We start from the raw sequence: 14,483 nt of genomic DNA, 5'->3' as shown, positions 1-14,483 counted from the left end.
CTCTGAGCACCCCGAAGGTAGCCAGCTGCATGCTTGGAAGTAAAGTCTCTGGTTCCCTGGCCTGTGCTGGGAAAGTAAGAGGGCAGACTCCCAAGGTGGCCAAACAGGAGAAATGGAAGAAGAAAGGATGAGCCAAGTGGTAGATGCAGTACAACTGGTACTTTGTCAATGTTTTGCCCACCTTTGGAAAGAAGGAGGGCCTCAGTGCCAGCTCTGAAATCCATTGTAATCCTGGCTTTCCCCAGTAAAGCCACTTAGTCCAGTCAGAAAGAAAAGTATATAACAGTCACTCAGTAAGCATATGAGATTCTGAATGAGACACCGTACATAATTTTAAGAATTCAAGAACATAGTCTTCAAGAAGCTTTGATGAGAAAATTTTATATATGTCTCTCTATATGCATATATACATATATAGACGTCTATCAAATACAACCATAATAACATCAATCCCAACCCATAATGATATCAATCATTAGAAGGAATAAATACTGCTAAGGCACGTGAGAACTCTAGAACTTATCTTCTTTCTCTTAGTATCAATTTGCATCTATATTATAGAAAACAATCCATGACTCTCTCCATATTTGTGAAGGTACTATACACCAACCACTCTTTTGATCTCTCTCACATTCTGTGGCTACAGTGATATTTCGAAAATGGAAATCTGATGTCATTCCCATTCTTCAACAATAATTCCCCATTGCCTGCAGGATAAAGACTCCTTAAGCATGGCCTATAGGGACCTTGGCCATCACTTCCATCAACACTCAAGCTCCTCCTCCTGCCCAGCCACCCTGAGATACCATGTTCTTCCACACCTTTGCAACCTTGCATGTGTTCTTCCCATAGTTAGGAACACCCTGCTCCCCTTCCTCAGCTAGGTAACTCCCTACTTTTTTCTTGAAAACCCCCTGCCCACCTTTGAACTGCACTTGATGCCCCTCATCTATATCATTGTATCGCTCTATGTCATAGCACTTATCACGCTAACAGTCTGTTTACTTGTTCCACTTCTGTCTCTGGCTCCCTTTCACTCAATCTAGTTTGTTGATCTTACCTATGCAAGAACAACATATTTAAAGAGCTTACCACAGTGACTTTATTAGCTGAAAAAGTTCAAGTGGATGCAATCAGAAATCTACTGAGCAGATGCTAGAGGAGAGGGGCCAATTTCTTAGAGGCCAAGTATCTTATAGAGCTCATGTTGAGTCAAGCAGGTCCAGTACTTGGTTTTTGACTAGTCCTTTGGGAAGAGTACCTATTTTAGTCCATTTGGACTGCTGTGAGAGATGCCAAAGACTGGATGGCTTATAAACAACAGAAATATTTTTCTCACAGTTCTGGAAGCTAAGAAGTCCAAGATCAGGGTGCCAGCAGATTTAGTGTCTGGTGAATTCTTTCTTCCTGATTCATATGTAGCAAGCTTCTTGCTGTGCCCTCACATGGCAGAAAGGAGTGAGGGACTTCACTGGGGCCTCTTTTATAAGGGCACTAATCTCATTTATTAAGTCTCCACCCTCATCACCTAATCACCTCCCAAAGTTTCCACCTCCAAATACCATCACATTGGGCGTTAGGATTTAACATATGAGTTTTGGGGGACGCAAACATTCAGTCTATAACAATTCCCAAAGCTCTTCTGAAATGCTGCTTCAAGTGTAGTTTGATGGACTATAAAAAGAACAATACGGAGGGGCATGAAAGTTTATTCAGGGGTAGGTGGGGGCCAATCCTGAGAAAGACCCAGAAGCACAATTTAAGTTGACCTGAGACTTAATTCCTCCTCTTTATCCCCCATTGAAGAGAAAGATGATCAGAGCAGCTAAAACTCAGGATAGTTATTCAGGAAATAACATAAATAGGAAAGACTGGCTGGCAACATACAAGGATGGGTCAGAAGCAACTGTTTAATAGTGCCATAGAAGATTTCAATGGAAGGACTCAGTCTTTTCAGCAGAAGTGTAAGATAAAAAAAATCAACCATACCAGGGCATCTCTGTCACCATGAAGATTTGACTTTTCACTAAGTGCTACCCTGACTTTCTAGCACTAGAAATAGTGGCTACTAACAAAAACATGTTTACCTGAATTATTGAAGTTTTCAAAGGACTTTTGTTTTGCCTTTTCCTCTGGCAAGGGAGTCTAACAGGCTTCTGGAATATTCAATAGGTTCTGGGCCTCCAGTCTGGGCTTCTGTTGAAACTCATGCCCTGCCTGGAGAGTGAGAAGAAAGGTGTCCTCAGGGTGTTGGCTATCTTTTTACTGGGAGCTATAGTGGGGTGGGGGATGGATAGGGTGTTTGGCAATTGCCCTTGATTCATTGGCTTTGCTTTATTTTTTATAATTATTCATCTGTGCTGAACCTAGCAGAGAAAGTTCTCTCCTCATTTAGCTTAGCTGCATTGAAAATATTTTTATGCTGCTACCTATGGAGACCCTATAGTTAGCAGTATCTCTCTGAACAGATGGGACCACCAGCTTCTTCCAAACCCTTGCTGCCTGTTTAACACAAAATGCAAGTCCCCATGGCAAAAATATGTTGAATAAGCAAATAGCAACCCTATCCTTCCCCCACCACTACCACACACACCAAACAGCAGTTTGGGAGGTGGGTTGCAGCCCTGGTTTCATAAGCTCAGATGGTGCTACAGTGATGGGAGGAGTAGCTGATTTTCCTGAGCTGGGTCTGCTCTGGAAAAACACCACCTTTATTAGGAAGTGGTCTGTTGCAGAGCTCAGCCTCTCCAATCATTCCCTATGTACCAGGTTCTCTAGTGTTCTAATCTTACACTAATGTTTTTTTAAACAAACTCCCCCTGCCTTTCTTTTCTTCCTCTTCCACCTACCCCATTGACTATCCTTTAGACTCTTTCTTTTCTTTGATCTCTCTCTAGTTCTTCCCCCTTTCCCTCCATAGAATTCCGAAGGAATCTTAGGTACCTCTCTGTAGCTGAGGTGATTGCTCTCAGGGCCAGTGCAGGCAGCCTGCTTTGATATGATGAAGGCTGTGAAGGCCCTCCAGGTGGCTCCTAGACAGACATCTCCGCATATCTGTTCTGTCTCCTCTGGAAGGTGAGGTTGAGGGCAATATGCTGGTTCCCATTGCAGGTCCTCCTCTATCCTTGGGGTCACTTTTTCCTTTATTTTGCCTATAAGGCTAGAGCAATGTCTCTCAAGTTCCTTGGTTATTTGAGTATATTAGATGATAAAACAGATGTCGATATTGTTCTCTTCGCATTCTACCTGAACCACCTCCCAAAATCCTGACTCCATGAGTTCCTAGAATTTGGATGTCATCTTTGTATAGGAATAAAGTCCCCAGTCCACACCCTAGAGCTGTTTACATTGTTAAACAGCTTTATCCCTTCTTGCTCTACCCCACAGCTCCAAGCTACTTCACAGTTCTTAATCCCTCCATGAGCCTCTTTCTTACCACAAATCCAGGGCTCCTTACTTCTGATCCTGGGTCACAAGCAGAACTTTTCCTGGAGTAGTAGCTCCCAGAACTAGACTTTTGCAAAAACTTGTGTCAAATCAAAACTTCATATATCTGAAAGTTCCATTTCATCTAACGCTAGTCAGTGTTGGAAGTGTTAGTGGTCATTATGTACTTGCTATGTCCTTGCTCCCTTGTCTCTTCCTCCAAACTTTGAGGGGCTTAGATTTTCATCAGATGATTTTCTAAAAGGGAAGACTTGAGAAACCTAAAAGACAGACTTACCTCACTCTTTTTAAATGAAGACTTTAACAAAGCAATTTAAAATTCTTAGCAAAATTGAGGGGAAGGTGCAGAGATTTCCCATATGCTCCCTGCCCCCACACTTGCATAGCCTCTCCCATTATCAACATCCTCCACCAGAGTATGGTACACTTGTTGCAATTAATGAACCTATATTGACATACCATAGTCACCTAAAGTCCATAGTTTACATTATGGTTCACTCTTATGCAGAGTATTTTCACTGCTCTATCAACCCTCCATGCCCTGCTTATTCATCCCGCCCCAAATCTACCAACTCATGGCAACCATTGATCCTTTTACCATCTCCATAGTTTTTTTCCTTTTTCAGATGTCATATAGTTGGAATTCTATAATATGTAGCCTTTTCAGATTGGCTTTTAACTTAGTAATATACATTTAAGTTTCCTCCATGGTTTTCGTGGCTTGATAGCTCACTTCTTTTTAGTGTTTAATAATATTCCATTGTCTGGTTGTACCATAGTTAATTTATCCATTCACCTATTGAAGGATATCTTGGTTGATTCTAAGTTTTGGCAATTATGAATAAAGTTGCTATAAACATTGTTGTACAGGTTTTTGTGTGGATGTAAGTTTTCAGCTCCTTTGCAGAAATACTAAAAAGCATGATTGCTGGATCATAATGGTATAAGTATCTTTAGTCTTACAAGAAATTGTCAAACTGTCTTCCAAAGTGGGTTTACTCTCTTTATGCCTTTTCCCTCTTTATCCAAGCAGGACTCCTTTCTTTAGATTAGTTCTCTAGTGTTGTTGGCTTCTAAGGTGGCATTCTGAGCATGCCCTCTGCAAAGAGACCCTCTCTGTTAGACTCTTTCCTACTCTGATTCCCAATCCTGATGCCCCCACCAATACTAGACCCTACCAAAAGCATCAGCCTGTGGCTTACTCCTCCCAGTAGTTCATAATGATCCATTTACAGTTGGCCAGACACCATGTCCCTAAGGACATAGGACTGCGGCTCTATGGAGGGGGATCAGTTTAAGTAGCAGCCAGTGACAATTTGTTCTCTAAACAGCAGAGATGTAATAATATAACTTAATGCTGAATCAAAGAAAATAGAGTCAAACTCCAAACCAATTTGATTTGCAACTTGGAATAAAAGCAACGTGTCTTGATTTAAATGTCATGCCCACTGCTGAGTGATGAATTAATAACTTTTATGAGGGATCTTGTCACAGCAAATTCAACACTGGAACAGAATGACTCACAAATAGAGTGTTAGAAATTATACAGAATAGCACAAAAAAGAACAGGCTTCTCTTAGGGCTCTTCTAGAAATTTTTGCGTAAAGCTAATTTGCAGTTAGGACCTCTTTTCTCCCCCTATACTACTACCCAATCTTTCTCTTCACAGATACCTATGCATGTATGTAGAGACAATCCCCAGCTGTGATGTCAGCTCACTGTACTATTTTCTGAGGACACGAGAACAATTCTAGCATGGAGGCTCAGAATTGGTGCAGTCAATCTGAAAGGTGAGGCAGCAGTGAACCTGGTTATTTTTGAAAGGAACCTCAAGAACTCATCTGGTCTTTATTGCTCTGTTTTTAGACAGGTTCTTAACTACTTTCTTCAATTTTAAGGGCGAGAGAGCTGAAGTCCTGTAGAGTTAAGAGATTTCTTCAAAGACTCCTGTCTCCTGACTTGCAGGGAATCAGTGCTTCCTCCTGAATACCTTGTGAGATCTCTCTCCTTGACCTTCCCCAGCATCCCTGGGCTAGCATACTAGAAGGCTCAAAGCTGACCATGCCCCAGTTCCAGTCAGCTTCCCAGGTCAATAGGAAACCATGCACAGCTGTTCTTAAGGAAAAAGATTCCATTCTGTTGGCATAATTGTTCAGTTATCAAGATTCATTTTGGAGGTAATTCAGTGTAAATATCTGATGTTTGCCTAGATGACAGTTGCTTAACCTCAAAAATACTGACATTTTTGGCCAGATCATTTTTTGTTGTGGGAGGCTATTTTATGTATTGTTGGGTATGTACCAGCATCCCTGTCCTCTGGTTAACTGGTCTCTTCCTACAGTATACAACTGCCTCTAGTCCCTTTTATACAGAGATTTTAGGTTAATCTTCCCAAACTATACCTCTAACTCAGCCATTCTTAATGGGAAGCAATCCACTCCACCCCAGGGATACTTGACAATGTCATTTTGTATTTTCAGTTACTACAACTCAGCGGGGAGAGATAGGTGCAGACATCTAGTAGGTAGAGGCCAGGGTGCTACAATGCACAAGACAGCCCTCCCACTCCTCATCACCTCCCCACCATACAACAAAGATTTTTTTTGGCCCAAAGTATCTATAGTGCCAAGGCTGAGAAACCTTGTTCTATCATGTCATCCTCTGGTCAGAAAATTTCTATTGTTCCCCATTGCTTGTGGGAAAGATGCCAGATTTCATGGGTCCTCCTGGTCTATGTTCAATTTATTATTTGCCAACTACAGCTCCTTTTCTGAAGCAACTCTGAATGCAGTACTGTTTCTGAAACCTGTGGTCAGTTTTCTCACTTACATAACTTTGCTCACACCAACCACTCCAACTGCCTAGAATGTCCACTTCCCACTGCTATAAAACACTACCTGAGCATGAATTCTCCCAGATACAAATAATTCTTTTCCTAGATGTTCTTGTAGTATTTCCATCATATGTCTCTTAAAGCATTTATCATGTTCATAGTAGAATGGAAATTTTGAGTTGGAAGGGGCTTTTAAAAATCTGTCTAGCAATGGAGCACCTGGTTGGCTCAGTCAGTTAAGCATCTGCCTTTGGCTCAGGTCATGATCTCAGGGTCCTGGGATCTAGCCCTGTGTTGGGCTCCCTGCTCAATGTGGAGTCTGCTTTTCCCTCTCCCTCTGTGTTCTCTCTCTCTCTCACTCTCCCTTTCTTGCTCTCTCTCAAGTAAATAAATAAAATCTTAAAAAAAATCTGTCCAGCAAAATTCCCTTCACTTAAAGAAAAGGAAACAGAGACCCAGAAAGCTGAAGTGATTGGTTGAAAGCATAGTTTCCCATAAGTCTTTGCCCATAGTAACTTGTATCCTTGGCTCCACTCTCCTGGTATGGTTGAAATAGATGACCATGGACTTTCAGTCTTGGCGCTAACATATGAACTCTGACACTTCTAATTTGACAGAGTAACTTATCTTTCTGAAACTCTGTTTTCTCAGCTGTTAATGAAAATAATCATGGCTGTTGTAAGAATCAAATGGGATAGTGTATTCAAAATGTGTGGCATATGGTAGGTACTTAATAAATATTTATTAGATAAATAGAAGAATCAACAGTGCTTTAGGGAGTAGGATTTACAGATTGGTGATGGTCCATGGGACTTCACTAAAAGGTGATTGGAGGTAAAGGGTGGTATCTCATTGTTACTTCTTCCTAATTTTCACCCTTCCATAGAAAACACAAATTTGTCTGTAGGCCATCGGACCAGTGTCCAAGCTTTCTGTGGAGTAGGTGAATACTGACAGCAGCTCTCAACTTGAAGATGTAGTTCTTGAAAGGTTTATTTTTTTCTCCCCTTTTGCAATGTTACTGATATAACCTCTCTATTCCCTCAAGCAAATAACAGGTAGGGTTGTGGGGAAAGGGTTGGATAGAAGTTATTTTTCCTCTATTACTCCTTGGCTCCCTGTGTGGCAGCAGCTGGGAGCTTAGGTGCTGTTCAGTGGTCTAATAAGAGTCTCTGAGAGCAAAAACTCTGATTGCATTGGTGTGGCCATGGGAGCACTTTGGTGCTGGCTCCTAGCCGTGTGATACCTGGTTCTGACATGACTTCAATAAGGTTTATTGAAGTCCTTCTAGCCAGCTCTTCACTCTGGAGCTGCCCACTCCATCAGCTTTCTTCCTGCCTAGAGCGTTGGGGTAATGGGATGCTATGCATTTATTCCCTTCATTTACAGAAATAAGTCTTTCCCTGGTCCCAGAGTGCATGTATCTAATAAAAATATCCCTGCTACTCTAATGGGGGGATGACCTGACAAGCAACTGAAGAAACAGAATGAGACTTCTGATGCCTTATCTGGACTAGATTGGGAGCATGCCAGAGAGAAGGAAGTTGCCTGACAGTGGTTTTGTCTACTCTACCATGTGAGCACAGATTTTGGTTAGAGGGGCTATGGGAGAAGCTCAGGTGAATTTATTACAAATTAACTTAGGAACCCCCTCTTTAGGGTTTATAGGTCAAGTGTCCTGTAAGGGGGAAAAAATGGCTTTTGGGAGGATGAGGAAACCAGTAGAGAGGACAGAGTACCAGATTGAGAGTAAAGAGACTTGGTCTGGATCCCTGCCTCTACCTCTCTGATTCTGAGAGAGTTCCTAGGGCTATCAACCAAGCCTCACATTCCTGTCTGTGAACTGGGTACAGTAAAACCTTCAGTCTTCCTCCTAAGGATAGCAAAAGTTGAAGGTTTGGCCATCTCTAGAGTTTTCACCTTGTGAAAACCACAGCATTATATAAAGCCTCCTACTTTCAGTGAGTGAGGAAGTATGTGTGTATGTCTAAGAGGAGGTGTGACAAGGTGGGAGGAGGATAGAGATTTATTGGCTGCTTGCTTCAATATGGTATTTTTCAGTTTACTCTTCAGAGTCCCGCCATTATTATTCATGTTGAGGCCACTTTGTAGATAATTGAATTATTTTCTCTAAAAGGGTTCTTGTTCAAATTCACTCTAAGGATTGCATTGTTTCCATATCTACAGTAGTCTGGCTCTCAGTCAGCCCATGGTGGGGCCATGGGATTGCAAGGAGTTATATGACTGCATCCATCTATTGGTAAAGTACTATCTCTGCTGAAGAACTAAAATTTGACATTTGTCATGGCAGGGGATAAGGGATTCACTCCTTCATTCAAGTACAGAAGGAAATATACACAGTAGTAATAAGGGCCTTTGAGGAAGGAATTTGACTTAGGTAGGTCAGGGAAGGCTTTGCTAAGGAATTAATGATTGAGTTGAGCTTTGAAGAATGACTAAACATTGACTAGGCAAAGAGAGTGGTAGGAAGTATTTGTGTACATGTGTGTATGCAGTAAGCATTTTAGGCAACAGAATATGCATAGGCCTTATGGTGGGAAGGATTGTAGCACATTCCAGAAACAAATAGAATAATACTACTGCTGGTTTTGTAACTTTAATAAAAATTTAAGACATAGATTTGTATGTTGAGGATTAAAAATACGTGTGTACCCTTATTTGGAGTATTGTTAGGTTAAAACATGCATAGTGAGCATCCACTGTTTATAGAGCATGGGAAGTATTATCAAGAAAGAAACAAATACATCTGCACTGTTGAGCCAACAGTCTGGAAGGGGGTAAAGGGCAGATGAAAAATATGTGATATGCAAATTTTCCTCCCAACATTTTGTCCAACAGGTACACCCATGTAAGGGATGTATAAACAAACTCCCGGAGGGCTACTTGGTTGAGGTGACTTGAGCCCACTAGGGTTAATCTGGAAAAGCTTCCTGGAAGTCCTGGATAGTGTTCTGAGGAAGATATGAGTTGGTGAATAAGAGGAAAGAAGCTGTTTCTGGCAGGAGAGACAGTATGAATAATAATTTGGTGGTGATAGGAACACTATTTCTGAGGTGAGAAATTTGGGATAAATTAGGTTGGCCTGAATGGAGGAGCAAAGCAGCCTAACCTGGGGCCATCTTACACTCTTTATACGACATGCCAAATAGTCAATTAAAAGAAGGAAAATTAAGGTTCACCGAGCACCATGTGAACTGAAACAATTGGTTATTAAAAAGTAAATTGTCAAGAGGACCAGTCTTGGGATCTCCAACTGACTGACTACAGTCAGGAGTAGCTTTCTGTAAGACTGTGAGGTAGGTGAAGGTCACTGCCTACCTCTTTTCTTGGGGCCCCTCTACAATTTTCTATCACTGGCATCTACTCCAATTTCTGGAGTCTTGTTTGCTTAGGCGCTTGATTTGAACAATTAGTTGTTACTCTGATCCCTTAAATTAATAGCTCTCCTTTCTTTGGGCATTGACATTTTCTGAGGGAAAATTCTCTGAAAAAGCATAAATACTACAAAGGACAGAATCTACTTCTGATAGAAAGGCAGGTGGTGGAGTGGATGTTTTTGAGGAGGTGACCTTTCCTATTACCCTTAAAATTGAAACTACCGCCTTACAAGCTTAGCCTTGATTCCAATGCATATTTCTTCCCTGGATACTGAAAGGGTAGGTTAAGATAAAGGCATGTAGCAAGAGGCAAGGTATTTTTATTTGTTTTTGTGCCTGTCAAATCTCCTGATGATGCAGAATATGGTTCTTTGGAAATAGTCCATGCACTGCAGTACATCTGTGTGGTGAAGAAAGGTAGAGCTTTAGAGTCAAGATTAGCCAGGGTTTCTATCCTGACTCTATTGCTGTCTAGCTGTGTGATTTTTCACAATTAACTTAACCTGTGCCTAAGTTACCTCATCTTACATAAAACGGGGCTAATAAGAGTGCATATCTCATATAGTTACTGTAATCATCAATGAGATGTATGTCTAAGGAGTTTAGCATAGTTCTTGACACTTGATCAAGTTGTTCTTGTCATCAGTTTCATTAATGGCACTACCACCGCTACCACCCACACCACCCCCAGGTTCCTAATGTAACAGAATAAAATTCTATAACTTCTTGCTAAAGCAAATACCAGCCGTCAGCAAAAGAGGAAAGGAGGAAACAGGAAGCCCAGTTGCACTCATTGTTTCGTATTCTCACATTAACCCTAACACCCCAAGGAGAATATATGAGAAGACAACACAAGACTCATGTCTCTATCCCTATATCTACAGGTACCTGTCGGCTTGGCTGGGCCTATTACTGTGCTGGAGGTGGAGCAGCTGCAGCCATGTTGATCTGCACCTGGCTCTCTTGCTTTTCTGGAAGAAACCCCAAGCCTGTCATGCTGGCGGAGAGCATCATGAGGAACACCAATTCCTACGCCATGGAGCTTGACCACTGCCTCAAACCTTGAGTTCTGGCAGAAGATTGGAAAGAGTGGGAAAGAGAAGGGAAAAGGGCCTTGAAAGGAGGAACTAAGACTAGGCCACTTGCTACCCACCCGCTAGTAGTGTAGCCTCATGTTTGCATGCTTTTTAAGTCACCATTCATTTTCCCTTTCCCTTAAGCCAGTGGGTCAGTGGCTATTTACAAAATTCATCAAGAACAATGATTCTCTCAAATGTTTACCTAGCTGGTGAGTACCCACTAGCCCTGAAGTACCAAAGTGTTCCTTTGTGCAAAATAAGAAGATCTCACCTGAAAAGTAACTTCACAACCAAGCAGATCTTCGGAGTCCTACAGTTCCTGTCTATCACTTAATTGTGTAAGAACACATGTGCAGGGAAGACCAGGAGATGAACAGGGCTGGTTCTTACCACTCCATGCATATGGCCCTCCCCCTAGTATTTACTGCCATTTCCAAACATCTATGGAGTGCCACTGCTCAAATTTTTGTGACTTTGTCAGGACTATACCTTGATTCTTCCTATTTTCTCCTGCTTCTCTTCCTTTCCAGTTGTGCAGAAGCTTGTGGGGAGGGTGACTCCCAATGGGAAAAATACTAATCAAGGATGACTGCATATAGTCTAAGACCTCTTCCTCATTATGCTTTAGAATATTCATAAGAGTTCATTTTGTGTTCTGGCTGGGTGAGTGGCATCAAAATAGTAGCAAGTATTCCCTAGTCCCTTATAGATACAGCAATGGTGTTCATCCGATGTTCTGAGCAGAGACTGGCATTTGTTATACATTCAATAAATATGAATTCACAACGATGATGACAAGGATGTTTCTGCTGGCTCCTTATTAAAATTTCTATTACAGTTCATTTTTATTGACTAGGAAATTCACAGTGACCTTTTGCTCCTATAGTCATTCTTAGCATGATATAAGTCTCTCTGCCTGTTTCAAAGACGGCTCATCAAATACTTTCCCCTCCATCTGGGGTGAATTAGACATGAAAGAATACAGCTTTGGTGTCACCTAGGGCTGATGTATTTTTAGGGCTGGCCTCCATCCCATCTATGTTCAAGTCTGATGGATGGTGTAGAAGAACTTGGTGTCTCCCAGGGACAGAATTTGTCTCCCCCTCCCCAATTAATTCAGTCCAGCTCTATTGTTCCATAACTATAGCTTCAGGGATTAGGGAGAGCCTGTGACTCAAAAGGCCAGCTCATCTGTTTCTTTTCTTACTCACTCCAGAGTGGTTTGGGTACAGTCCTACCTGGAAGGGGAGAAATGGAAAAACTGGCCTCATCAGTTACATGCCATTTCTTTTTTTAAATTATTACTTTATGTTAGTCACCAAACAATACATCATTATCTTTTGATGTAGTTACATGCCATTTCAAGAAAGGTCAGGTTCCTGATATTGAACTTATGTAGGTAAGTGAATTCAAGCATATACTTCATTCATGAGCTCATACATTTGTCTAGTCACTCATTCAGGACACATCTCTTGAGTATCCTACTATATGCCACATTCTGTGCTAACTGCTGTGGATAAAAGGAAGAAGAAACACTTTCTCACCTTAAAAGAGAGAGTGGTGGGCATTGACAGACATGTAGATAAATAATTGCCGGTGTGTTAAGTGCTAGTAAGTGAAGAAAAGGGGGCTAAAGGATCACACAGAAAGGCTAGTAAACCAACTTGGGGTGAAGGTATTCACGAGAAAACTTCATAGAAAGGATGGTTCCTAAGATAAGTCTGAGAGCTGAGTAGGTGCAATTAGTCAACAAAGGCAAGAGTGTACTAGAAAAAGGAGCAGGGGCATGAAGACATGAAAGAATATGGCATCATCATGAAAGCAATGAATAGGGTTGTAAAAGGGAGGTGGCAAAAAATGAAGCTGAAAAGGGAGATACTACCCAGAATCCATGAGGCTTTCTACACCAGGATAAAGAGTTTGGATTTTATCCTAAAGAAGCACCACTGAAAAGGAAGTGACATGAACATATTTGTGTTTTTTCAAGGATCACTTTGACAACAGTAAGGAGAATGAAAGAGAATAGGGAGAAACTAGAGATATTTCAGTAACCCAAGTGTCCAGTCCTGGCTAAGGTAGTAACTGTGAGGCTTGAGCAGATGGATGAATTTGAAAGAAGCTATTTAGGAATTAGGTTAGGTGCCACAGCACTTAGTCTAATGGATATGTGTAGGCGAGGGTGAGTGAAAGTTTGGGGATGACCACTCTGGGAGATGAGTGGTTCTTATTACCAAGATGGGGAATACTAGAGGAATAACATAGTAAGGAACTGATGATTGAATTCATGTCAAGAATTATCTTCCTCATGGAAGTGAATTAAGTGTTTAAGGTAAGGCAAGTTGAACATACCTCTCTGGAAGGGAAACAGTTTAGTTGGGTTTGCAATTATAAGAAAGATGACTAAGAAGACAACTAAAAACAGGTAAAACAAAAATGGAACCAGCTCAAGCCTTATTTTTATTATGTAGACAAAATAATGCAACTTTAATTTAGGAAACCGCAAGAAATGGAGAATATGTCAAGTATTTGAGAAAAGGCAGACCACTCTCTTTAGAAAAAACAGATCATGTGATCTCTCTTCTCAGGATAGGTAACCTCCTGGAATTCTGCGGGATGGAATTTGTGGAAGGGGTATTAAGTCTTTAAGCGAAGGTCTTGGCAGGAAACAGATGGCATACTCAGTAAGGTATACTTAGCTGAGATGAGCTTAATGCAGGGACCATTTATGGTGGTATGTGTAGGATTAAAGGAAACTGCCAGTGCTGGTGAGACATACAGATACCATGAACAGTGGGGAGTTGTTATCACCTGTAAGCCTGAAAGGGCAAGGGGAAGAAACTGTGTTATTAAAACCCAACAAGAACTATACATGCAAGAGGGGGGCTGCCTGGTAAGAGCTATGGCTTTAGGCAGCACAATGTGGGCTCTGCTTAAATGCAACACAGCTGGGAGGGAGATAGGGGCATAAGATCTATATATCTCACTCTCTTACCAGCTGGTAAGGAAGCCTGTTGCTACAGTCCATTGGGGTCAGCTTTGACACAGAACATGGCAAAGAAGGACAGAGAATGAACCTTGGGGGGTGTGAGGCATAAATGGAATATAACAGCTCAGTGAGTGTACTTGGCCCTTGACACTGTCATTCCCTTACACATTGCTCTCCAGGAAGCCTTTGCTTTGCTGCCTTACATGGCCCAGACACCCCAACACACTGGAAAGTAGTTACAGCCTAAAGAGGAGACTGAGCAGGAAGGAGTTAATTCCAAAGAACTATTTTAAATGACTGTCACCTTGTATAAGGTACTAGTTAGTTGGAATGTTTCCTCTCCTTTTCCAGGGAAAGGAGATGGGATTTAAAAGGATTTTTTTTCCTGTGAGGAAACCAGGCCTTCAGGGGCTTATACTGAAAGCTAAGCCTGCCTCCTCTTGCTACTGTTGAACAGACAGGAAGGAGAGTGCATGGCTCAGGTGGAGGGCCAAAATGAGTCAAGTGAGGATTTAGAGACTGGTTTGTCCCATGCCTGGCTGGCTGTCATACTTTCCACCTGTGTACCCAGATGGAGTGGCAAACCATGGGTGCTTTATGACTCCTGGAAACACATAGATCTTCTTGGGGGGGGGGCATGACAGGAGGGAGGCTATTCACTTGGACAAACTCACAATCCACTGAGTAGGTCATAAGAGCCCATGTAGCAGGACATTCTTTCAGGAAAGAATGCCAGATTG

General features: G+C 41.7%; 1 protein-coding gene across 3 annotated transcripts in view; it reads left to right on the top strand.

Annotated features, from left to right (window-relative positions):
- Positions 1-11,540, top strand: part of LHFPL1 (LHFPL tetraspan subfamily member 1) — a 46,108-nt gene extending 34,568 nt beyond the window's left edge. For all 3 annotated transcript variants that reach the window (XM_011228386.3, XM_002921967.4, XM_034649796.1), the window contains one exon: positions 10,563-11,540. In XM_011228386.3, the coding sequence (XP_011226688.2) occupies positions 10,563-10,744 (182 nt within the window). In that variant the 3' untranslated portion in view covers positions 10,745-11,540. The remainder of the gene's footprint in view (positions 1-10,562) is intronic.
- Positions 11,541-14,483: the final 2,943 nt, after the last annotated feature.

Source organism: Ailuropoda melanoleuca, chromosome X, assembly GCF_002007445.2.
Source record: "Ailuropoda melanoleuca isolate Jingjing chromosome X, ASM200744v2, whole genome shotgun sequence".
Lineage (NCBI taxonomy): Eukaryota > Metazoa > Chordata > Mammalia > Carnivora > Ursidae > Ailuropoda > Ailuropoda melanoleuca.
Note: the sequence above shows the minus strand (reverse complement) of the source record. Positions and strands in the feature narration are given on the sequence as shown.